Genomic DNA, 26,877 nt, shown 5'->3' with positions numbered 1-26,877 from the left:
GCACAAACATGTGTATCTCTTATCAATTCAATATCTACCTTTATTTCTCCATGACTTGTCATAATGTATTTTCAGCTTTGAAATATACAGCACAGACTCTCAATAGAATAGGTGCACCTTTATCTTTCTGTATTTGTCATGCATATACCAGCACTGACACATAATTCTGAATTACTTTTTATGAGCTGAATTTCACAATACCCATTTCATTATTTCCTTTTAACTACTGCAAATTCTTTATCAGTTACAGAAATAGATTTTCCCGTTTCTGCCTTTATTATTCCTATTGGATGTCACTTATCTGATCGGCAGCCTCTCTGTTTTCACCAGAATGATTTCTAATAGATTAAACTATTTTGCAGCAGTCTCTTTGTATAAACCTAACACACTTATCTACATTGCAAAATACTTTAGCAATAATATGAAGAAATGCATTGGCAGACTGGTATGTTATGAGCATTTAGGTTTGTCATTTTGATAGTTGGGATGATTCATAAATGAGAAAGGAAGTTCATGAATAACCAGAATGTCTTCTGCATCCAACATCTACCAGTCCTTACATCTTCAGTGGGGATATGTATTATATTTAAATATACTTTCCATGTATAGATCCTTATGTAAATGGTGAAGTATGAAGGCACAAGATATGTTGCACAGAATGCTCTATTCTCCCAGTAACATGTATCCACTTATACTAGCACCTTGTCTCATATGCTATATAAAGTGGTGCAACTCTTTGCGTCCCGTTTTGCAAGAGCAACCAGCTGCAAAGTGCCATGTTTCCAAATATTTTTTTTGCACTTTTCACCTTGCCATTATAAATGAGCCTTGTTATGAGTTTTATTGTATGTGGGAAATAGGCAGATTAATCTCATTCAAGACAGACCTATAGGTATCATTTCCTGACACAAGTGGAAACAGTGCTGCAATTTTTCCATATTCAGGGCAAAGGGCAGAAAACATGGCAGCCTGGGCTTTACTACGTAAATAACCCCTTATATTCTAACATGCCATAGAACCAAAGGTTTAAAAACTGTTTAATTATATTATTCCTTTAATGTTATTCAGTTTTAATGGAAAGGAGGGCCTAGTAACTATATAGCTTATGTAATTTGGTTTCAAATAACTAGGAAAATAAATTTGTCATGATGGTAAAGCCCACACTTTTTTTTTTCCTTTAAGGTACCTTGATAGATTTTTTTTTCCCCATAAACATGAGTACTAAAAAAAAAGACAACCTTTACAGGATGGTGGTGCAGTCCATGTTCCGTTTTCTAAACAAACACTCCTAAATGATCCCAGTAACATGTATCCACTGTAGCATGAATATGTCACAACGTCACCAAACTGATGGTACATCCCTCGGAGAATGCCATTTTGTATTGTATGCGGAGGGCCACAAGATATTTCTGAAGACAAAGTTAAATAAAACTAAATAATGTAAAGCAATAGCACAAAAAAAGGTTTTATGTCTGCTTTTTACAAAATGAGCCACATAGTTGTATATTTTCTGCTTTCTCTTACTATGCTTAAAGATGCCCATAAACTATCAATAAGAATTGAAATAGTTTCATACGATTCTTGGTAAGTGTACGGTGGCCTGATTATACCAATAAATATCTATGTACGATGGGCTATAAATATCAGTCAGTTCATGGATCAACCATTTTTTAAAATCTAGTGCATCAGCAGATAAGGTAGTGAAGTCAGCCACTTCTATTCATCGAGTTACCAGTCTGAACAAAAAAGCAAGCCATACCATGAATGGTGCCTCCTACAGTTATATGCTCATCCTATTGCTTGTGGATACTGTGCCTGGTCTGCCCGTCTACGACTGCCTACAGAAATGTATAAACCACCCTTAGCAGGTGATGTAATTAAAGGCACTAAGTTTGCCCAGGTGCATCTATAGCAACCAATCAGCAGTTAGCATTTACCGGTCGCCTGTTTAAAGGAAATCTACCCCCAGAATGAATAGTTAACTAACAGATAGTTTATATTATCTTAAGTGACCTATTAAAAATCTTGCCAAACTAGAAAATAAATATCAGTAAATATTGCCCTTTTACTTGATCCACCATTTAGTGATGGGCTGTGTGCTCCCTCAGAGATCACAAGACCAGGAATAATGCAGCTCTAACTGTGGAAGCAAAAGGCAGAACTCTGTCCATTATTTGGCTGATGGGACCTAGCATGTATGTGTGCCTTGGCTGTTTGTGTGCACTCCAAATCCTATGATCCCAGGAGGTGGCCCTTAATTCTTAAAATGGCAGTTTTCTAATTAGGAGTACCCAATAGCACATACTACTAAAAAAGTACATTCTTATGAAAAAGGTTTATTTAGATGAGGCAGGGTGTTACATATAAGCTTGGATATGCAATATATTTTTATAGAGACCTACATTGTTTGAGGGTATAGTTTTCCTTTAAAAGCAAACATCTTATTGGTTGCTATGGGTTACTGTACCTGGCAAATTTAGGGGCAGATTTAGCAAAATGTGAATTTAGAGCTCAACACATAAAACCTAAACCATATTCTATTCATTCCCTATGGAATTTTTAGAAACATATTTATCAGTGGGTGAAAGTTAGAACATAGGAATTAATAGACTGTGTGTGAGTTTTTATGTATTGAGCTCTAAAGTCACATTTTAAATATGCCCTTAGTGGCTTTATTTTTACACATAGGGGTTAGTGTACTATCTTATATTCATCAGACTTTTAAATAGACATCATCTGTTATTACCATGTTGAAGTTGTATAGAAGAAACTGGCCTAATATTTTAGAGACAAAAGAAATTGCTCTTCCCTTTTGCATCAAATTTCTTCATGTCGGAGTATCTCAACAACAATCCTTCTAATTGCCTATCATTTATGGTTTCAATTCTTTAATGTCCATTAAATATAAATGAATGATTTTATACTAATCTGTCACATATATTAAAGGTGGCAAATTTGCACCAATCACCCATGCCAACCCATAGCAACAGATTTATGTCATGGTGTGTGAACCTAGTGCAGACTTTGTGCCTTTTATTTCATACAGCCTGTCAGCTTTATATTTCTCTAGTGGTTTCTATTTTGTCTAGAGCTGCACATTTTTTATAGTACTTTATATATATAATATTACACGCTCGAGAGCAATTTGTCATCAAATGTATAGCTTTAATACATCAAACAAAAAGATTAATAAAATGCTTGAATATGTCCTCATTCAGCCAGAAGCAGCCATGCCTGCTCCCTTACATACTTACTTTCACATTTCACATTCGCATCTGTCCATGTTTCGTCAGCATTGCATGTTATGACAGCCTGGCCTTGGAGTTGATAGCCCTTTCGACATTTGATAGACACTTTTTGACCAACATAAAAATCAGTTTCTGTCAGGATAGCATTTTCTGGGATTACAAATGGCACGGGACATGGATTTGCTGTTCAGGAAACAGTAGTTCAAAATTAATATACAGTAATCCGAACTGAATTGCTTTCGGTGAATTGTATTTATATAAAAAGCAATTTCTTAAATGAAACAATATACCAGGAGGTAAAGACAAAATAATATTTATTTTCTAGGAAAATCTTTTCAGCAGTTTACGAAACCATAACACTTCTGCTGCGTAAGCCTGCCAAAGCACAACAGTCAAGATTACATATTGTAAGTGATTTTTTTCTGTGCACTGGTACCATAGGTTTAACTTGCAGAGGAGTGAGCACTTGAAAAATAAAACACAGCTGTTGTTTCAAAAACAGGATCACTGTCGCCAAAATAAACATAGATTAGTAACTAAGTACAAATAAGCATTCTATATTTTTTTTATCAAAGGAAAACTGCAGTCAAAGGTTTTTACTTTTTTCCTAAAGCTATCTGTTACTGTATATTGTAGTTTTAGGGAAAATCTCTCTTATTTAAGTTTTGAAAAAGCTACTGTCACACCAAAATTGTTGCATGGAGAAAGCTATTTCTTATATATGACTCTTTCTGTTTCTTTTTTAGCAAACATAGAAGATTTATCTCACATTATGTCAGGGATTCCAAATACATTTAGCATTGGCTTATTTAGTGGCCCCATGTGGACAGCTGACCTGTAGGAAGCTCTGCTTGGAGCAAAACCATGTCTCTGTGCTCCCAAAACTTGTCTCCCAGCCAGAAATTTTTAAAAGGGCACCTGCTTGAGGCCACTGGGAGCAACATCAAAGGGGGGGGTGAGCAACATGTTGCTCACGAGCCACTGGTTGGGGATCACCGCTGTAGGGAATGCTTTTGAGCACTGATTCCAGAGGAGATTAGCAACTGTCCTGAATTTTCTTCATTTATAAATAACTTTTCTATTGCTCTTACTCTACAGTGAAGATCTTCAATTTACTTAATGGCATTCCGAGACATTCCCAGACTGATGTACAGCAACGATTGCTTCTTCAATATAATTGCAGATGATTTTTCTACTTTACATGATGTTGAGAAAAGTCTGAATGTTCCAGACTGAACTGCCAACTGTTCTGCTTTGTATAGGGGTGGTAGCATTCCTGTTAGTCATGAACGAAGTCGCACAAAGTTGCCTGCTGGATGAAACTTTGCACGACTTTGGGAAAATAAAGCAACACTATGCCTTTCCTCCCGCGATTCATTTTGTTACCGGCATTCCAGCCATTAGCATTTGCATTTATAATATGTTATCTTGGTATATAAAGACATCCTTTATGTAAGCATGCTTTTTAAAGAAACTTTGTAAAAACCATACATTTATCATAGGATTGCAGTTAGGTAGCTTGGATTAGAAATAAATATCCTGTTTTTTTGCACCCTGGCCCTGCCCTGCATTTTGTACATGACCCCTACATATCTTTTAACAGACATAGAATTTCACAAAAATGCAAGCATTTGTGGAAAACTGCCTGACAGTGAAAGGGTTAACACATATATAAATGAGCAGAAAGCACATACTCACTCCATCAACTCAGCAGCAAAGTTGGGAATATATACTGTCACCTACCCTGCTACGGAGTTTTATGCTTGTTATATTAATTTAAAGAAGGCTTATAGTGTGACCATCACTGCAGATACAGGGTTTGTGCCTGGCCGTTTAAAATTTTACTGAGTTAGAGATTTAATTTTGTGTTTGTTTACTTTATTTCTTTCCTTAATTTACATATACTGGTCAAGGGATTTTAATTCCACCAAGGAATAATTCAGTGGCTTAACCAAAAACAAACAAACAAACAAAAACTGGCTCACATCACTGATCATGCATAGCTGAGGGTCTGATTTTAAACATCAAAACAAAAGGAAGCAGTAATGTGAAAACAAATAAAAACTAAGCTCTTTTTTAAAAATATAACCTTTAAAGTTTAAATGCAAGATTAAACACACACCTTTGCAGATAGGTACAGGGTGGCTCCATGTTCCATTTGTTGTACATTCTGCTAAATCTTCCCCCTCGAGGGTATAGCCATTCTGACACTGATATCTCACAGTGCTTCCAACCGTCACATTTTCATACTCAGCATGTCCATTTTCTGGTTGTTGGGGAACTTCACATCTTGTCTCTTGAAAAAAAAGGCAACCAAAGATAATTAATTGAAATGATAATTGGTCACCATGTAACAAAGCAAAAGCAGCTTACTGTTTTTAATACAGTCTCATATAAATTATTATTTATAATCACAATTCTAACATTTGTACCCATTCATTTCCAGGCAAAATGTACAGTTTACATAAGCAGGACCAATATGCCTATCACTTTTTTCAAGCATAATTATGCTCAGTAAGGGGAATACCTGCGTTAGTGTAGATCTATGCCATCTGTACTGTAATAAGTGCCTTTTATTAATTTAATCATTAATTTGTTTTATTTTCTATTGGTTTGAATTATTTCCTGCACATAAGAAATAACATTTCAATACAGTCGTAAAAGGAATCAGCCTCTTATACCACATTGCCTCTCATACTGTTTATACTGTTACATCCTGCTACCGGGGTGAAAGATTTTAGGAGCACCAGTGCATAATACTGTGACATGTAAATAACCGCTTAACTCTCCTACATGCTTATGTACATAAAGGAACAGCAAAATAACAGTGACATAAAGACCATATAAGCTTTCCTTTACCGTTCCAACCTTCTTACACTTTCCTACAGTGCTTTGACTATATTTAGAATCTATTTTCTAGAACAGTGCTGTCCAATTTCTGTGGTACCGAGGGCCGGAATTTTTCCGACCTACGTGGTGGAGGGCCGATAATGGAAGCCAGTTTTGACCACTCCCCTTTTTGAAACAGCACCCACTTGAAACCACACCCGTGTTATCACATGACCATACCCATATTAATGGTTGTAGTACAGCAAAAACCTGCCATACTCTGCCTTCCGTACCCTCCCTGTGTGTGCCATACTCTGCCTGCCCTACCCTGCCTGTGTCTACCATACTTTGCCTTCCCTACCCTGCCTGTGTGTGCCATACTTTGCCTTCCCTACCCTGCCTGTGTGTGCCATACTCTGCCTGCCCTACCCTGCCTGTGTGTGCCATACTTTGCTTGCCCTATGCTGTATGGCACACACACGCAGCATACAGTGACACAATAACTATATATTAAAAAACTATTTAATTGCAGTACCAGCTCAGTATATGTTCTTTTTGTAGTGTGCAGGAATTATTTGTGGGTTTCTACTGCTCCTACAGTCTGTCTGAGGTGTGAACAGGTGAACAATGTGGGTGATTACAGCCCGAGCCTAAGGTGTGAACACTGCAGGGGGTGAACAGCACAGGGGATTACATTTTTAAACAATACAGAGGGTTTACAGCCTGAATCTGAGGTGAGAACCATGCAGGGGGGGCAGTTAATCACAGTACTGATACCATTTAAAGCTTACACAAAGGTAAGTCCACACAGAGGGGCCCCGCGGGCCGCCAGTTGGACAGCACTGTTCTAGAAGAAAGGAGGGTTATGACCTAGCAGCACAGAGACCAGCCAAACAGGGTTGTAAATAGAACTTTGAATAGCAAGGGTAACTCTCTTTTTTACTAAACCCAATTCTGCTAAATTTGAGGTTGGCCTTTCCATTGACATCACATGGGTGGGCAAATAGAACTGAACCATTCAATCAGATCATGGGCCACTCACAAAAATTCCTATCCACACATTAAGGGGCAGATTCATCAAAATGTGATTTTAGAGCTTAATGCCTAAAACTCACCCATGTTCTATTCATTCCTAGGGGCGTTTTAGAAACATATTTATCAAATGGTGAACTCTAAATTTCACCCATTGATAAATATGCTTCTATAAATTCCATAGTAATGAATAGAACGTTGGGTGAGTTTTTAGGTATTAAGCAATACTACATATAGATCACATTGCTGGATGCCAGATTTTGAATCTCAAGAAAAAGAACTGTACACATCTTAACTCTTCTGTTCTTTAAGCAGAACTTCTTCCATAACGATTTATAATTGTCTCTTAACTAACATGGTTTTCTTTTGTTGCTCAGAGTGAAAATCAGAATACAGTCAAAGAATCTTGCAAATACCTTTACATTGTGGCAAAGGCTTACTCCATGTTCCATTAACGAGGCACCTTACATGCGGTGGGCCAACAAGATGATAGCCAAAGTTGCAAGTAAAAGTGATGTTATGTGTATATGTGTTTCCTGTTGATGTATAGACCGCATTTTCTATATACGGCAGAGAATCACAAGTTACACCTGAAATACAAGAATAAGGTCAAAACGTATATTTGATTAGATATTTTGATTTACTGAAATTATTATATTATGGTGCAAGGATTAGATTGTATTTGTTAAACATTGCACCAGCAAACAACTAGCTGTAAAAACTAAGGGGGACATTTACTAACGGTCAGATTTTTTTCTCAAATCTGATTTTTTAGTTCTAAAAATTACCGAAAACATTTCCGACTTTTCAGAGATTTACTTTGCAACAAAACTGCAATAATTCCAAATATGAAAATACTCCATCTAATACTTGTCAAGATCATGTGGAAGTCAGTGGTAGATGTCCCTTCCCTTTCCTGAAAGATCTTTCCTTGCTTTTAATTGATAGAGGTTTTCAGATTTTTGAAGCTGGCTTTTGTATGACAGTTCGAAAAAGTTACTGTTATTGTGCGACAAGTCAAGAAAGTCTTAGTCTTCGATCTCATCCACAACTTTTTCCCGCATGTGCTTTTTCAGTTCAGATTTTTTATAAATGTCAGACATTCTTGGAAATGAGTTTATTCGAATTGAAAAAAAAAAATAGAAAAATTATAGTTTTAGTAAATCTGCCTCCACATGAAGTCAACTGGAAAGCAGATAATTACTCTTGTAAATAATTATTTTCCTACTTTTTTCCTGCATGTTACTCTTGTTGTCCTTTTACAAAAAACATATTTTATAGGTGTTTGTTTATTTTAAAGGAGACATATCCTATAAAAATGATGAATGTACCAGGGAATTATACTCCTCTAGATATAGAAGGATTGTGCTTAAAAAGTTGTATTTCTGACTGATTTGTTGAGAAATTCCCAACCAAACCCCACTAGCCCCGCCCATCTGTGCCACTTCCTGCTGGCTGAATTCTCTGGATGAGCTGGGGAGCCGGCGGCCCTCCGTACCCTGCACTGTAGGATAGGAACCAATCAGCAGCTAGGCTGACCTGATAGGGAACTGAAGCCTGTCTGTGCTTGTGTGAGTGCAGGGCTGTGATTGGCTCTCCCCCTCCTACTGTGCTTCTGGCAGGGACCGTTAGGACACGCCCACCCCTCATGTGAAACCCAGACAGGGACCTGAGAGGATCTATAGGGAGCTCCAATAAAGGGGCCATTGTTACAGATAGGGTTAATGTTTAGCCCAAAGGGAAACCAGCACCGGATATTATTCATAATTGCCTACAAAATTACCTTTTTTCCCATTTATCCAATATGTCTCCTTTAAGTATAATTCTAATAATGTATACATGTAAAGAAACTGGCCTGGTCATGAAAGCAGTTAATTAAAATTGAATTCATGGAAATTTCACAAACTCCTAACAAGGGTGGAGGCTAATCTTTAGGCAGTAGACTGACACTGTTAAAATCATTTATTCAATAAATTTTTGAATGTTAATTGTTATTACCAGAGTTTGAGATGTATGTATTGGGGAGGTAACTGATAATATACATTATGGCCAGCATGGTGTTTCGCGCAGCAGATCTTTGTATTTTATTGCTATTATTATGCCATGTTTTGATTGGAAAGAGAGTTGTCCTTTCCTATCTCTTCTTGCAATTCAAATTATGCTTATATGTTTTGTTTGTCACCTTTGAAAAAGGAAATGTATAGTTCTAAAAAAATAAAGGTATCGAGGTGTCATTGCCATTATTATGCCATTTTTCGATAGGAAAGAAAGTCATAATACAATCTAAATCCAGAACCAGAGCATGGATATTAAAGCACCTAAAACGCAAGTGAGCTGTACTTCAGGCCAATGAGGAAAAGGTAGCAAGCAGGGAAATAATATAAAACTCAACAACATTCCTTCATTTGCCCTGTATCAGAGGGAGTTCTTTGAAAGAAAGTCCTTTGCTAAAGTACGGGTTAAATGTTATTACATTGTGTGAGCTTTGTAAAATATGCTGAGTATTCACATTAGGCAGTCTCAGCTTTAGGCCCCTCCAGCTGTTGCTAAATTACAAATCCCAGCATTTTGCCTACAGCCAAAGGTTGGAAGTCTTTAACTTTGTTTTCAAGCTGTGGCTGTGCAGCTCTCCGCATCACCAAAAGTCCCATTGTTCTAACCCTAGTTTTGCTTAACATGGAACTACAGTATAGTAGTAGAAAATATGTATATATTTAATCTCACCTTTAGGATAATGCTCCTGATTTTTAATAGTTATTATGAGAACTTTATTATTTCTTAAGAATTCAACATCATTACAACATATAGTAGAAATTCATTTTAGCTTTTACGGCAGATTTAGAGTTTAGACCTTCATATATAAAACTCAAGCATGTTCTTTTTACTCCTATGAGATTTTTAGAATCGTATTGATCAAATGGTGAGTTCTGACTTTCACCTATAGATAAATATGCACTTCTAAAAATCCCATAGGAATAAATAGAACGTGGGTGGGTTTTTATAAATTAAGCTCTAAACTCACATTTTGATAAATCTGCTCCTAAGTCTTATTAGGTAGCGTTTAAATTTCTTTACTTGATTCACAAATATCAGCCTTTTAATGGTGAGCTGTAAACAGGCATTGATTTATCAGGAGTTAAAATAACACAGGATCAGTACATTGTAATAGAACAGAACTTTGTACACTGCCTTAGAAGGGATTGTGCTACACAAAACTGTGCCATAGTTTAAATCCCAAACAGTAAACCTGTCAGTATATCTATAATGATCACATGTTTAAAGTATCCATGTTTTGAAAGGTTCTTGGCAGATATACCTATATTGATAAAATAATTGTTCAAAAGTTGGCTCCTTCCCATAAAGCAATACTTTTATTGGCTAACCAAGATGATAATCACAGGAAGCTTTCGGAACATTGCTGTTCTTTTTCAAAGGTGATTGCAAAGTTGGCTCTGAAAAGGAAAAACACATAATTTGAACTGCAAGGAGAGACAGACATGGGGGGCTGGGTTATGCAGAGGGGGTTCATACCTTACATCTAATTCTTGCCTGGTCACTTTGATCCAGATTCATTTATACCATGTCTGGATCCGTCTACATAACCCACTTCCCTATGTCTATCTCGGCTTCCAGTTCAAATTATGCTTACATGTTTTGTTTGTCAACTTTGAAAAAGGAAATGAATATCTCTGAAAGTTTGCTGTGATCTTCATCTTAGTTAGCCAATAAAGATATCACCTTTACACTACTTTTGATATGCTTCATGTCACATGTTTTAGCCTATAGCAGTATCACACAAACTGTTGCTTGGGCAAACATCAATGAATAATGTCAGAATTATAGGAATGTTATGACACATTTTTAAGATAGAAACTGAGTTAATCTTTTTTATTTAATATATTTAGTTTGAAACATATTAATATATTTTTAACAACTATATGTATATCTGGATACTAAAGTATAGCCTAAACTTTTTAAATATTGAACTTTGAAGGCTAAAATTCTCTGGTTATTCATCTTACCATAGAGCTGTATTATATACTTAGGCAGATCAGCTTACAGTGATCATTTTATGACCTTTAAAGAAGTGCTTCACTGAGCACTTTTGGTAGCAAAAAGGTTAACTGAATATAGGAAGTACATAGAAAGTGCACAGACAGTTAGGGTTGCTGCAACTCTGACCTTCAAGAGAGAGCTCTGGAGCTGAATGCCGGCTATTACAAGTAAAAAAACGGTCTGAAAAATATCTCAGAAAGAAATAAAAATAAAAAATTAATTTTAAATTAAAAAAAAACAAAACAAAAACTCAGAGGACAACTCTGAGCAATTGTACATTTTTTCTTATTACACAGGGTGCAACCCACCTTTAATTGAGCATGCTCAGATTAGCTAGCAGCAGGTGTTAGTAGAGTGTCACTCCTAGAGATAAACGTTACAAAAATGGAGGACTGTCTCATAAAGAACCATTGTAAGCCTGCAGTATCTACAGCTTTGTCAGGTTTTTTCTTAGTTATTCTTTTTGTTGAATTTATTTAAATTATTAGTTAGAATCAGCTGTGTTTGTAGAACATTAATCTGCCCACAAGGGAACTATTGTGCGGCCAGGTTTGTAAAGAGCTTGTTTGACAGACCTGTGTGATAAATTCTACCACATCAAAGATCAGCTAATTGAAGCTTTATGAACTAATAGAATGCAGAATTTTGCTGTAATGTTATTTTCATGCCACCTTTATTTTAGTTAATGGGAAGTAGTTTTTAAATGCAAATATATATATATATATATATATATATATATATATATATATATATATATACACAAAGGATGGCACACCGCTACATAACATACCTCGAGGGCTCGGTAAAGGGTTCCAATAGTATAAAAAAGACCAGCAACTCCGGGATTTCTTGTGAAAAATCAAAACATATATTCAAAGTAGCATAAACAGCCTGTTTATGCTACTTTGAATATATGTTTTGATTTTCACAAGAAATCCCAGAGTTGCTGGTCTTTTTTATACTATATATATATATATTCATAATGAATTGTGATGCTTATTATTCAAGAAATGGGGAATAGCAAGTTAGTCATTCACACCATCAAAAGCAAAGAGTTTTGCTACAACTCTTGCTTTCCAATCCATCGAATAAGCAAAAATAATTGGATTTAGGGCATGTGTATATACAATAGGTCACAACAGGCAAAAACATGCCCTCTTTCAAAGAAGTCCTTCCGTTTAAGGGTCCAAAACTCTGGGCTTCAGGAATGCCACACATTTGATTTGTTCCAAGTTTAAGAGGCCCCAGAGAGAGGCATTTGTAATCATATTCATTGCATACTTACTCACACACGTTGGAGGAGGTGGAATCCACTGTTTATCTATATGGCAAATTCTGCGGCTTGGGCCATTTAGTTCAAAACCATGATTACAGCTGTAGTGAAGCTCATCTTCAAATAGATATCCTGCCCCATGAATGACTCCATTTTCTAGAGGTTCCGGTGGGTGGCAGGAAATTTCTAATTAAGGAATAAGTAAGACAAATGTTTATTATACAATCTTCTCTTAGAAAAGCTGATGATCTTCAGCTCAAACATAAAGCTTCTACTACCTTATTTATACTGTCACAACTAGGAATTTGAAATTAATATTATATAAGCTATCTGTTGGTTATTTATTTTTTCTAAATGCATAGTTTTCTATATTTGAATGACGAGCAACAAAAAAAATAAAAATTGTTAATTTAACCTATTATTTCTGGTTGAAGCTGTTTTTATTTTATTGTATATTAGCTATCAGCCTTGCTGTCATCAGCCATCTTTTATCTGTTCTCTTGGCAAATTCCCACTTGGTCTGGTATGCTCAATAGAACTAATACAATGGCTTTTAATGGATTGCCCCTAAAAGGCTTACCAGTAGAACTACGGGAATATTTAAATAAATTTGTCATATGTTCCGAGGGGCAGGTTAAGTAAACATGTGTAAATGCTTTTATGACAAATGCTTTTCATTTCTTCATGTAATTGACTGTGACAGTGCAACAGCAAAAAATAGCTTTCTAAAAGGTCAACAGGGCTGCAGTTATTTTTGATTGGCAGTTAAATGGTGACTTGCCCTTTTTTGAGAATGCCGAAAAACCAGCAGTGGCTTTCAGAGATTGCAGGGCAATCTGGACCTGCTACCTCCAGAGGAAGACTTGATTCCAAACCAACTCACTATCCTGTTTCTGTGAGCACCAGATACCAAGTCAATCTTTCTTTTTACTTTTAAGTGAGTTTTCTGGCAGACAATTCTAGGCTTTTTATTTTATAGTTTGTTTAGTATTTATAAAAGAACTGCAACCTGTGTTAAGTATGTATGGAAAATAAGACAGACTGCGGTCAGTTTCCAATAGAAACTGCTCATATGACCTGTTTGTTTTCAATACATATTGTGGAATGTAATTGCTGACTCACTGTACAATGGCGTGCCAATACTGTGCACCTGGAGATAGTGATTGTGTTGTTGTATTCCTCAGATTGCCCTTTAGCACTAGGCACACATTTCTCAAAAGAAATTCTCCTTTTCATTTAATCTAGTGACTCAGACCCCTGGATGATTGATTAGACTTTTTTGTCATTTATTTTTTTCAGCGATCATGAGACCCTGAACATCCAGTTGCTTCTTTCTTTGTTAAGGCAAGCTGAGAGGGTTTTTCTTAACACATTGTGTTTTGCTGATTGCAAGATGATTACCTGGAAGCATAAATAAGTGGAACTAGCACTCAGCATGGTAGATATTGTGATCAAGTTATTAAAATTTTTTAAAATGATTTTCTCCTTGTACTTGATCCCAATTGAGATATAATTAATCCTTATTGGAGGCAAAATAACCCAATGGGGGTTTAATTAATGTTTACAGATTCCATACCTGTATATGGAACGTAAAGGGATATTATCTGGACAGCAATTAATAAAGAATTAAAACTAGGGATGAGCAAATCTGTCCCGTTTTGCTTTGGCTGAAAATTCACAAAACTACAGAAAAATTTGCAAAACGACGAAAAAGTCACATAACACTGGGTGTCGTTCAACCGTCTTGTCACAGCCACATCCAATTTGCTACGACCAAAAAAAAATTTGCCGGTTAAAATGACAGGGGAGATTTACATCTCTTTTACTGTGAAAACAAATTTGCAGTTGTCGCAGTTATTTCAAACTATATAAATGCATTTAGTAGTATGCAGGTGCCTTAGCTTAAACAAACAATTCTGCAGATCCTTCTTACTGCATATGTAGAAAGGAAGATGGTAATGAAAAAATAGGGAGAAAAGTAAAAAAAAACCCAGAAAAGAAGAGGGGGTAAACTAGATCATCTAATAAAAATAAAAGAAAGAATAGTTAAAATGATAAAAAATTATATTTAAATTGTGTCCCCAAGGTTCATTGTCTCTTTTATTTTTTTGTTTTTGTATTTTTTCCAATTTGTTATTTTTTGCATACTATTTAAAGTTAGTTCAATGAATATGTATAGTTTTACCCATATCCACAGTAGCATTTGAAGCAGGTCAAGGGGGTGGCCACTTAAGAAAATTTAGCAGAGGCGGATTTTTGTCGCCCCTGGTAACTGGCCACTCACTGCTGCCATAGACAAGGTTCTCACTTTGCCTTATGGCAGGAGTGGCCCTGCCTAGCCATAAAATGGCTTCTGCTAGGATCTATAGAAAAGTGCGTCACTGCAAAGACTACATTTAACAATGAAACTAACTTTTTCAAAATCCTTATCACTCCCTTTAGATAGACCATAAAACCTTGGTTAAGATTGCCTCCTTAATTTCTTAAGGTCAATGGCATGGGGGACAGTATCATGCTTTGAGCATTGCATATTTGTGCTGACAATTGTCAGTCAGTATATGATTGTAAATCAGATGGTTTTCAGGTATCTGTTCCTGATGTATTTAAATGTATCTTACATGCAGTTCAGTGGGGCTAGATTCCAGTTCTCTGACTCCCAAAAATACCTGTGTGCCATTTTACTTAAGGATCCAACCTGACCTCAAGCATTCTATGGCAAAATTATACAAATTAGAGGCCTAGCTTTGTTTGCAAACATGTTACACTTGCCTGCACCATAGGGAACACTACAAAAATACTATTGTCTCTTCATTTATTGGAAAGCAAGCCCATCTGTACTTATAGATGACACATTTTTTTTCATCTGAACAAAGGTGTTACATGTATTAATAGGAAAAAAAAATATCTTTAATAGCCCTTATGTTCATTGATCTGTATCTAGACTTTTGTCCCCAACTCCCCACGTTGGTACTGGGGATAAAAAAAAATATCCATGCCCTGCCTACCAACCACCCCTAATTACAGAAGCCAGTATAAATATTCTTACTTTTGCACTGAGGCTCCACATCACTCCACAGTCCATTGATCTGGCAAACTCTTTCAGTTGGACCCTATATAAACAGAAAATTAAGTTATTACAATGCAAGGGGGAAATGTTTTCATTGAGATTTAGGCACATTTTTGACACTTTTACTGTATATTTAACAGTTTGCTGCTTATGTGTAGCTAAATTTGTCAATAGAGGAATTAGAAGGAAAAGGGCCATTATCTTTAAACTAACTTTTCACCAAGCAATGAACAACAGTGGCAGAGTGACCTTAGGCGATGCTCCAATCCTTTCATTATTATAGTCTCCACTAAAAGAGAGATTTTAGAATCCCAAGGAGAGTGCAAAAAGTCCAAAATTTTACCCCTTGTGGGCTATCTAATTGCGCTGTTAGGCTAATGCCAGACGCCCAAAAAAACGCGAGACTTCATATCTTCGGTGTATATCGGCTACATGTCCCTGTACCCAAGCGTATTTTATTTATCCGGGTGCAGGCACAGGTAGGAGGCGTATATTGCTATTTTCGGCAACCGATTTTTGGCTTGCCGAAAATTTACACCACATCTGGCATTAGCCTTAAATCTGATGTTAAATGCAGAATACAGCAGCTTGTGGCTGCTTGTACTTCTCCCTAAATGATAAATAATCTCAGGGGGCATTCCAGAGGCATTCCAGAGGCCCACCACTACTTTCCCCCTTCTGAAAGCAGTGGTACCATGCTTAGGCAGTGCTTAGAGTTTCAACCTTATCTGGAAAAAATACCAGCCTTCCTATATTTTTATCTTTTTTTTCTATTAATAACATTGGCATCAAGCATCATTTACCTGGCTGGTTAAATAATGCTTGATGCCAAGTGTTACACTTCAGAGCAAACTGCATCTGTTATACAAGTGCAAAGAGCTGTGCCTCAGGGCACAACCAGTGGGGAAAAGTGCAAAATAAAATTCCAACATTTTTCCACTTTGAACATTGTTCCATGTTTTAAGTTAATGAGGCCCTTTGTGTGGTACATTTGTTATTCTGATATTGGGTACCCAGTTGCTTTTATTTTACCAAGAATGCCATGTTGCAGCAGCCCCATGTGCTATTTACAATATATGAAACATGAGGCACTTGATATAAATGGGAGTCAAAGGTAAAGGTCTTCCTAGGTGCAAGACTAACACTCGTCACTATAGGAAGCTACCAGAGCAATTGAAACACAGGAGAAAGCTTCATTTGGTGCTAGCTGGGTAAGTTATGCAATTGTGCACATTATTTAGTAACATTTTCACAAAATGCATACATGCTTTTCTCCAAACAGACTGAGACTGTAACCAGCCTCCCTAAATGTGAATTTGGAAAGCAAACCACTTTTCAGCAACACATAAACCAACATTTCTGGTGCCTATTAAAAACATGACAATTCACTGAGGGAAATATAAATTCCTTTCAGAATTTTTCCTGCTACTGTCCATTAGACTGTCATAAGGCTCCTGACATGATATCTGAATATATATACGTTTGTGGTATTGCACCCAGGCACTGCTACACAATTTGACGTGAGTGCTGGCTAACTCTGTGTTTCTACATCTATATATATATATATATATATATATATATATATATATATATATATATATATTTACAGTTGCCTTCCTTACAAACAGCTTATTAATGTCAGCCCACTATAAATATCTAGTTAAAAAATAACATTACATTTTGGCAGTGACAGTTTTTTTTTTTAAAGCTGTCAGTGAACTTAAACCTTTTTTCCTGGACAGTTTCCCTTTGTTTTCTGTGTGTTGTCATGACTTTCGGCACTGTTGCCCTTGACACATAAACAATTTTGATGCTTCTATAAGTAGCACACCTGACATCAACAATCAATCGTCTTTCAAAGCCAGTTCTAACTCTCACATGCTGACTTTTAAGTCTTTGAAGAATATTTTTTAATGATTATTTACCATTGTATGTGTAGCAATATGTATGATATCTTTGTATGCATATATGCAAGTGTATGATATTAATATAATTTAAAGGAACAGTAACATCAAAAAATGAAAGTGTGTTCTAGTAATGGAAATATAATGTGCTGTTGCCCTGCACTGGTAAAACTGGTGTATTTGCATCAGAAACACAGGGGCGCTTCTGCCATGAGGCGAGTTGAGAAACTCGCCTCAGGCGGCAGAAGCGCCCCAGTTACAAGGGGCGGCAAAAAGCCGCTCCTGGTAACTTTAAGAGCCGAATTTCCGTTTTTTAAACCGGAAATTCGACTCTTCTAGTGCAGAGAGCGCAATTGCGCTCTCTGCGCTAGCGATCAGACCACCCCCGGATCCGCTCCTGCGCTGGAGAGGTAAGCGCTGGGGAGCGGGAGGGGGGCGGCATCCAGGAGCCGCCTCAGGCGGCAAGAGGGGCCCAAACGCCCCTGCAGAAACAGTATTATAGTTTATATAAACAAAAGCTGCTGGGTAGCCATTGTAGAACAGGATACATAGTAGATAACAGATAAGCTCTGAAGAATCCCATTATAAACTATACATTTCATCTATTATCTGCTTTGTAAGCTGCGCATTTCCTCTTTTTTACAGCATGGATGGCTGCCCCCATGGCTACAGAGCAGCTTGTTTATATAAACTATAGTACACACCAGTTGTACCAGTGCAGGGCAACAGTACATAATATTTTACGTACTTTAAAACACTTTCATTTTTTGGTATTCCTGTTCCTTATATATGTTTGCATGAATGCATATAGTGATTAAGACTTTTATAGAAGCATTTACACATTTTTCATGACGGTAATTAGTATGCTTTAAATGTTAACAAAATTGTCTAGTTCTGGAATGCTTTAAAGAACATTTGTGATGGGTATTTTGGTACGTATTACCCCAACTAATATGCTAGGTGGGTGATCAAACACCAAGATACCAATAAATTCTTTGATTTACATTGGCACATAATAATAGGCAGAGGAAAAGTTAATCAAGTTTATGGATACCTATAACACAAGACTTGGATTGCGCAGAGCTCATTGTGCAAGTATACTTAATAAACATTTGTACATTTTATGTTTGCATTTTTTGTGTCAAGTGGGCGGGGGCTAGGCCCATAAGACATGTTTTTCCCAACTATTCCCTGTGCTGTTATACTCTACCTTGCTATCTGAGGTGCTTCCTAGCTCTGTTCTGTTGCTCTAGTTAGTTTGTGTGTGTTATATTGAAGCACTAATCTGTTTAGTAGAGCTGAAACAATAACATACTACTCTGAATTTCCAGAATTTAATAAAGCATGGGACACCACAATGTTATACAGTATCATTTATATGAATTGTAAATTTCAGCCAGTGGCTTAGTCTCAGATGTCCCATAATTTAATGACCATGTGGCCTGGCATTGGTGCTGCAGAACCCATACTTTACAAATTATTTCTCCACTAGCTTTAGCATGCATTTTCTGTTCAACTACACTCAGTGGACAACATTTCTAATATGTTTTTTTCCTTAAGTCTGCACTTTTCAAAGTAACCTTTAAGCTGTCTCTTTGACAGCTAATCTCAAATGGAGGAACTGACCATAAACGGTGTATATTCTATAAATGTGTCTCCTAAGCAGAAAATAAAAGAAGAACTGTATATTAGCAAAAAAAAATATGTGCTTTCAGATAGTGCTAACATACCCGACTTTATAATTTTTTTTCCCACAAGAATCATTTATACCAGAATTGAATTCAGTATATTAAAATGTAAATGGAAACAATTTGTTTCCACTAAATATGCAAGACACTTACACTTTTGAAGTAGAGGTCCCCCTGTCACTACTCTATTAACTTACATCAGAAGCAGTGGCAGGCTGAGGGGATATTTTGTCTGCTGTCTATTTTTTACTGACCTACTGAAGCACACAATACCCCCGTGTGCCATAAGCCTAAAGGGACTTGCTTTTGATTTGTTATTACAGTTATTTTTTTTATAATAATCATGATGTAAGAGTAACAATGTCAGGCCAATAATATTAACAGTAACGTAAATTGTATAAGAGAAAGTAAAATAAATACACTTTCGAGTGTAGTACATTGTAAAACTTGTGAAGTTTACGTAAAGCTACCGTTAGAAAGACCTACACGTAACAAAATAATTTTGTCTACAGTGGTCTAATCTACTAGAAATAGAAGATAAAAAAAATCCAATTGTGAAAAAAATCAAACAATAAATTTGACAGATGTGGCCAGATCCAAAAGCCATAAGAACATAAACAAAAAGTATTTTTGTGAAGACTTTTTATTACGTTAAATAGCCACACAGAGTGACATTTTTTGGCTCTTCCACAAATCATTTTTCTAGCACATTCTATTCAGGTCATTTATCAGCGTATGTGGAAAGGCACTTTGCTATAGCACTGAGATTGAAAGGATAAAAGTGGAATTGGAGAGGTTATTTTTCACTGGAGAGTTTTTCACCGCCTCTAAATCCCAGTTATACCACTTCTTTGAACATATATTAAATACACTTAGTTTCTGATTGGAGTTTGTGATAGCTAACAGCTCAGTGTTTCCAGCAGTCCTTTAGCTAAGATTTTGTAACATTAAAATGTGCCATATGCATAAACCCTTGGTTCATTTTATTGTGTTAAAAATAATATTACATGTTATGCTTTGATGGAAAAAAATGACAATATCAAGAAAAAAAAAATTATGCACTCGGTTCATGCTCCTTAAGGTGTTTTATGACTGGTTAAAGAGCCCACCTAAGTTTTTTGATGGCTGCCTTTGATCTTCAACTGCTAAATGGGTAGTTCATATTTAGAATAACTTTTAGGATGTTATAAAATGACCTATTCTTAGATACTTTTTAGTTGGTCTTCGTTATTTGTTTTTTTTAATAGTTTTTTTTTCCTTCTTCTTGTGACTTTTTCCATCTTTCAAATGGGGGTCACTGACCCCGGTAGCCAAATATTGTTACTGTTACTTTGTATTACTTATCTTTCTATTTGGGTGCTGTTCTATTGATATTCCTGCATCTCTTTCAAACCAATGCCTGGTTGCTAAATTAAACTGGACCCTAGCAACCAGATACCTGCTAATATTCCAAACTGAAGAGGTGCTGCTCAAAAAGCTAAATCATTTAAAAACTGCAAATAAAAAAATTAAGACCAATTGCAGATTGTCTAAAAATAGCATTGTTTACATCATACTAAACGTTAATTTATAGGTGAATAACCTCTTTAAACCTTAGAAGGTTTCATAGCATAGTTCTCAATGTTTCATAGCACAATTCTATTAATTAGAAGTATTCCAATTACGTCTGGATTTCTAAAGCAATGTATGAACTGTACGTACATCCACAAATATACAATATACGCAAATAGTTTTATCTTCATTTTATTGGTTAAATGCTGTATTTAACCTTTTGTCCATCTTTTCCTCCCATGGAATTTACACTCTCAACAAATAAGTGTGAACTACAAAGCAAAAGACTGGAAGCCACACTTTACCGATTGTAGCAGGACTTGGAATTACCTTGTTTAGATTTAATTTGTGATCATTTATAGAGAGCAATTGAGTATACTTACATGTATTTCAAATCCAGCATTGCACTGATACAAAACTGAATCTTTGAAGAGATATCTTGTCCCAAGTACTATCCCATGTTCTGGAGCAGCTGGTTCACCACAAGATACAGGAGTGCAAATGTTGTTGTTAACTTCAGGAATCCAGTTACCATCATTCTAAATAATAAAATGTATTATGAAAATATATAACTTTTGCTTATTATGTTCTATTGCTTGGAATTATAGTATTATAAGGTGCAAGATTGCTGATCCATAATGATCAGAACAGTAAGGATGACACATAATAGTATGTTATGCACATACCTAGAATATGTGAATACAAATTCCCAACATATTTAGAAGTAGTCAGAACCACCAGAACAGGTTTCAGTGTATTGAAGAATACAACACTGCTTTCCAATAAATACAGTACAAAACACTGTCACACTGGGTTTTTCAAAGTGTTGATGCTAAATGTGCATTATGTGATTATGTTTTTAATTTACATTGTATATTTATATATCTGGCGTGATTTCTTTAACATAAGCAGAAAATACCACATCTGTCATTTAAATGTCAGTCTATTTGGGAATTAACAAGACTGTAGCAGCTAAATTTAGTGCTGAGTTCAATCATGCCTTACAATGTATTTTTTGTACAGTAAGAAAATGGCACAGTATAAATGCTGGTTGTTGGTGTGGCCTGGGTGAATAGTGGCATGGCCAAAAGTCTTCTATTATTGATTCTACAAGCCGCACATTGGGGTATGCACAGTAGTGATAATCAGGGGTCCAAAGTCATGTTCTGCTTTTTAATTTTCAATTTCCATGGCATATTGTACCTTAATGGCTGAAGCTAGCTCACTGGGTTTTCCACTGAGAATCTTTGGAGCTATGTTTAACACAAATGATAATTTCAAAGGGATACTTAGCATTCGCATGCTTTTTTGGATCAGAGAGTGGTTTGATAAAGTGGAATATGTAGAGGACAGGGCCTGAACAAAAAAGTATTACGTATTAGGAAGTAACAATAACAATAAAATTGCAGCCTTGCAAAGCAGTCGTTTTTAAATGCCATGACCCCCAACAACCACACAGCATCTTAAATGCAATCTAGAAAGAGGTAGAAGGGGAATGCAAATAATTCAAAAATATACACTATAAGTTAACGTAATGGTCAGCTACCAATTTAATCAGAAAATATGATTTCTTCTTACATTTTATTGCACTGCAGTTTACCATAATTTTATTTCAGTGTCAAAGAATCTTACCATACATGTTGAAGTGCTTGGTCCAGTTAATGTATAACCTTCTTTACACACAATTGTTATTGTTTTATTGATATCATATTCTGTTTCATCATTCTTTATTTGTATTAGAGTGGATTGCAATAAACATTTTTTAGGCACACAAACAATATCCCCAGGAGACCAAGATCCATCTTCCAAACAAGTTTTGCTAGAAACATCTTGATGCATCACATATCCATCTTGACATCTGTAAAATAAATCTTACATTTTGGTATCATAATATGTCCTTTTTCTTATAGTGATAACTTTAACTTAATTATCAAGTATCAGTATTATTTGCCTTATTGAATTATAAGTCTAATGAAGCTTGATGGCTCATAAAACCATGCCACACAGTTTATAACTCAGATTAATTGTGTATGCCGATATGTCGTGCAGAGGATCAGCAATGACGTGTGGAAAATCCAGATATAACAGGGAGGTCTTTACCTTGGGAATGTACACAAGAGGGACAAAAAAAAGAATTGATAGATAAGTTGGGAAGACTATACATTTTTAAAGTGAGGTTGGATTACAGACAAAATTTCAGACAAATATCTAATTAGAAAACACTTTTATATATGTAGTGTGCAAATACGTGAAATCACAAAGTTAATGAATTCATAACTAGAACCCAAGTCCTTTACCTAAAGGAAACGTTGACCCGCTGAATATTTTCAAAGCTGGCACACATACAATAGATGTCACGTTGCTAAAGAAACACTCACTGATGTCGAAATCTGGTTCGGGTGCTTGGAGCCCCGAACCCGTAGCCCAAGGGAGCAAGCTTAAATCTCAGAAGAAAACGGCTCTTGAAAAAAATCCAAACTTTATTTACATCTTTTAAAAACCCAGAACACCTGATGCGTTTCGTGCATTGAAGCACTTCATAGGCATTGACCATGACTAAGTGCTTCAATGCACGAAACGCATCAGGCGTTCTGGGTTTTTAAAAGAAGTAAATAAAGTTTGGATTACATAAATACTCCATATATTATAATGGCCCCATTACAATGAAATTAGTCTTTTATGAAATAAGGTAAATTTGTAAAGGGAATAATGTCATAATAAAGGTAAGAATTTTAGTACAGGTAATATAATTGTAAAAGGAAAAAAAAATTGCTATCTTACCTATAATTGGCAGTGCTTCCATAAGTATAGGAATCAGCTATTAAGACAGCATTTAAAACACTGGGCGGTAATCCACAAGAAAGTAATTGGCAGTTTGGATAGGGTTTACTCCATACTCCTTCTTTAGTACACAATAACTCTGATTTTCCTTGCATAATATAGCCAGCAACACAGTTATATCTGATAGCATCTTCATCTGTTGAACTACTCCCATTAATAAAGGCATTTGGGATAGATGGCGGAGGGCCACATGGAACCTTTCCACAATGAGGAAACCCAGAGCTCCATTTTCCAGCAGACTGACATGTTAACTCAGAGGAACCAAGGAGTTTAAAACCTTCACGGCATTTAATACTGACCGAATGCCCACAGGTGAAATCATCCCCACTCATAATTCCATTCTGAACAACAGGTGTGGGACACTCACAAGGCAGACATGTGGGAGGACTTCCACTCCAAGCACCATTGGCTAAGCATTGCCTTGTTGAACTTCCATGCATTTCATAACCTGGAAAGCATACATAATGAATGTACTCGTTATATTTGAAATTGGAGCTGTTTAGATATCCATTGGAAATATCTTCAGGGGGTTCACAATGAATTGGTTCACAAAGAGGAGCATTGCTATTCCATGTGCCATCATTAAGACAAGTTAATTTTGGAGTGCCTTGCATTTTATAGCCATGATTGCATCTATAAAGTATTTCTTTGCCAACTCCACATTCTGTTCCAGTGACTTCTCCATTATTGACAGTGGTAGAGATTTTGCATGTAATTGCTAGGCAAGATGGTGTTGTACCACTCCAATTTCCATTTTCAAGGCATGTTCTAATTTCTTCTCCATAGAGCCTGTAACCTTCATTACATACATACTCAATGGTTTTACTAAAAGTATATTCATTTCCTATCACTTTACCATTTATTACCATTGGAGGCTGCCCACAAGAAACTGGAACACAAATAGGTTCTTCCCCATCCCACTGCTTACTTATTTGACATGTTCTTTGGGACAAGCCATATATCTGGTAACCTTTATCACATTTGTAATGTATAACACTCATGTATGTGTAATTTGAGACTTCTGTGTATCCATGCAGAATTTTGTTTGGTGTTTTGCATGATATAATAACACATTTTGGTATTTCATTGTTCCATTGTTTATTTGCTAAGCAAATACTTTTATCAGAACCGTTGAGTTCATATCCTGGTTTACATTCAAAATGAACAGAACTACCTATTGTATTATCAGTATAATGCATCACACCATTCTCAGGATCCGTAGGTATACTGCATTCTATAGGTGCACATGCCGGAGCACTACCATTCCATGTCCCATCCTCTTTGCAAGTTAGTACCGACATGCCTAAGATTTCATAGCCATTGTTACAAGAATATATAACATTAGTTCCATACAAATATTCTGATAACTGGGAATTTTCAGAATGATTCTCAGTCTTTAAGGTATTAGATGTTGTGGTTGGAGATAAAATTATATTTGATACACCAAATATACTGTGTTTTAATTCATCATCAGTTAATATTTTTTCTTCAAATGTAACAATAGTGTATTGTCCAAAATCAATATGGGGAGGCAGTCCACAATCTGTATGCAGACACACAGGAGTAGAACTGGACCAGCCAGATTCTTCACATGTTTGCATGGCAAGACCAACCAATTGGAATCCTGGCATGCAACTAAAAATAATCATTGCTCCGTAACTGTAATCAGCCCCTTCTACAAAACCATTGTCAATTCCCTGAGGGGGATCACAAGTTATCTCCTTGCAGATTGGTGGGTTGGAATTCCATTCTCCTGTTTCCAAACAGGTTAGTACATTTTGTCCTTCAAGTCGAAATCCTCTGTTGCATGTATAGGTAATTGTTTGTCCATAATTAAGACTTTGGAAAGAAAATTTCCCATTCAGTATTTCTTTGGCCTTTGAACACTTAATGGGCTTACATATTGGCTTACCACCTTGCCAATAACCATCAGCTCCACAAATTAATGTTGAGTTTCCAATTAATTCATACCCAGGCTTACAAGTGTAAAGAGCTGCACTAAGAAAGGTAAGTCCTTGAACATCTACAATCCCATTCAAAATTTCTTCAGGTTGTGGACACTCTATTGGACTGCAGTTTGGAAAATCTGGACTCCACATACCAGAAGCATTGCAGGTAATTACAGACTCTCCTTTTAGCAGAAATCCATCTACACACGTGTATTTTACTGTACTACCAAAATAAAGAGAAGGGACAGAAATTGGTTCTCCATAGGCAAGTTCAGGGGGTGAAGAACAGAAAACAAGCTTGCAAAGTGGGAAAGAATCATTCCATTGCTGTGAAGGCAAGCATTTTAACACTGAAGAGCCTTCCAGTACATGTCCTTCTTTACAAGAAAATCTTACAATTCCAACTTCATTTGGTACTTCTTTCAGAACTAGATGGTTTTCATACAGTGGTGGATCCTGACATTTAGATGGCATACAAGTTGGTGTTTGCTTTTTGTCCCACTCTCCATTTTTTTGACATGTCCAACTTAAATCACCAGAGAGTTCATAGCCATCCTCACAAAAAAATTCAACTTTTGAGCCAACTTCAAAATTCTCTCCTTTCATGGAACCATATTTAACTGGAGGAGGCTTCTCACAAGTAAGCAGGACACATGTTGGTGGTGACTCACTGTACCAATGACGATTCAACTGACATACCCTCACATTACTTCCAACTAGCTTGTATCCAGGGTTACAGGCGTAAATAACCTTGCTTTCATACAAAAGTCCAGTTTTACTCTGCAAAACAAAATAATAAAATCAAATATTATTAAGGCTTTGTCATTGTAAATGTAAAATGTTCGAAAACATACAGACATATTTTAAATAAATTATTTTATACTTAATTATCGTGAACTACTGACAGCATATTACGATTCTTTAGCATGGATAATTAGACAGACTTCTGTGCAATTTTTCCAATACACAAGGAAAAGTGTATGAAGTTGTTGATTTTGCCAAATTGAATGCAATTGTGTCAGGTGCAGCACAATTGCATCAAGTGCATCCCCCCTTGCAACCGCAATGTGGAATTCTGAGGGAAACGCTGCATTGTAGGGAAAAAATGTGGCAATTGCACTCAGAATAGCACTTTGCTTACTGCACTTGCTGATGTAAATAAGCCCTCTTATATAGAGTCCCCATACCTGCCCCATTTCAGTGGATATCTGTGTGTTGAAGCTCCCTAGAGGTAAAGTCATTTCTTAGTATGAATTTGTATTTTAATTTGATGTCCAAAATTAAAAGACTAACAAATGTATTTTAAGGTGCAGCAAATTTGCTTTTTATAAAACATTTACACTTTTCTTAAAGAAAACATATTGCCCTTTAAAAAAGACATTTAAAAGAAATATAAAATGTACTCTAATATCTCTACATTTAGATAGAAAGAAGTGGAC

At 36.1% G+C, this 26,877-nt stretch overlaps 1 protein-coding gene across 1 annotated transcript in view; it reads right to left on the bottom strand.

Annotated features, from left to right (window-relative positions):
- Positions 1-26,877, bottom strand: part of svep1 (sushi, von Willebrand factor type A, EGF and pentraxin domain containing 1) — a 170,136-nt gene that overhangs the window by 8,794 nt on the left and 134,465 nt on the right. Inside the window, exons 38-46 of the mRNA XM_012953387.3 lie at positions 23,430-26,218; positions 22,281-22,506; positions 21,032-21,187; positions 15,485-15,548; positions 12,451-12,624; positions 7,526-7,699; positions 5,371-5,544; positions 3,255-3,431; positions 1,239-1,409 (exon numbers count right to left, since the gene is read on the bottom strand). Coding sequence (XP_012808841.2) covers positions 1,239-1,409; positions 3,255-3,431; positions 5,371-5,544; positions 7,526-7,699; positions 12,451-12,624; positions 15,485-15,548; positions 21,032-21,187; positions 22,281-22,506; positions 23,430-26,218 — 4,105 coding nt within the window. The remainder of the gene's footprint in view (positions 1-1,238; positions 1,410-3,254; positions 3,432-5,370; positions 5,545-7,525; positions 7,700-12,450; positions 12,625-15,484; positions 15,549-21,031; positions 21,188-22,280; positions 22,507-23,429; positions 26,219-26,877) is intronic.

Source organism: Xenopus tropicalis, chromosome 1 (assembly GCF_000004195.4).
Source record: "Xenopus tropicalis strain Nigerian chromosome 1, UCB_Xtro_10.0, whole genome shotgun sequence".
In the NCBI taxonomy this organism is placed as follows: Eukaryota; Metazoa; Chordata; class Amphibia; order Anura; family Pipidae; genus Xenopus; species Xenopus tropicalis.
This window is presented reverse-complemented; position numbering and strand designations above follow the sequence as displayed.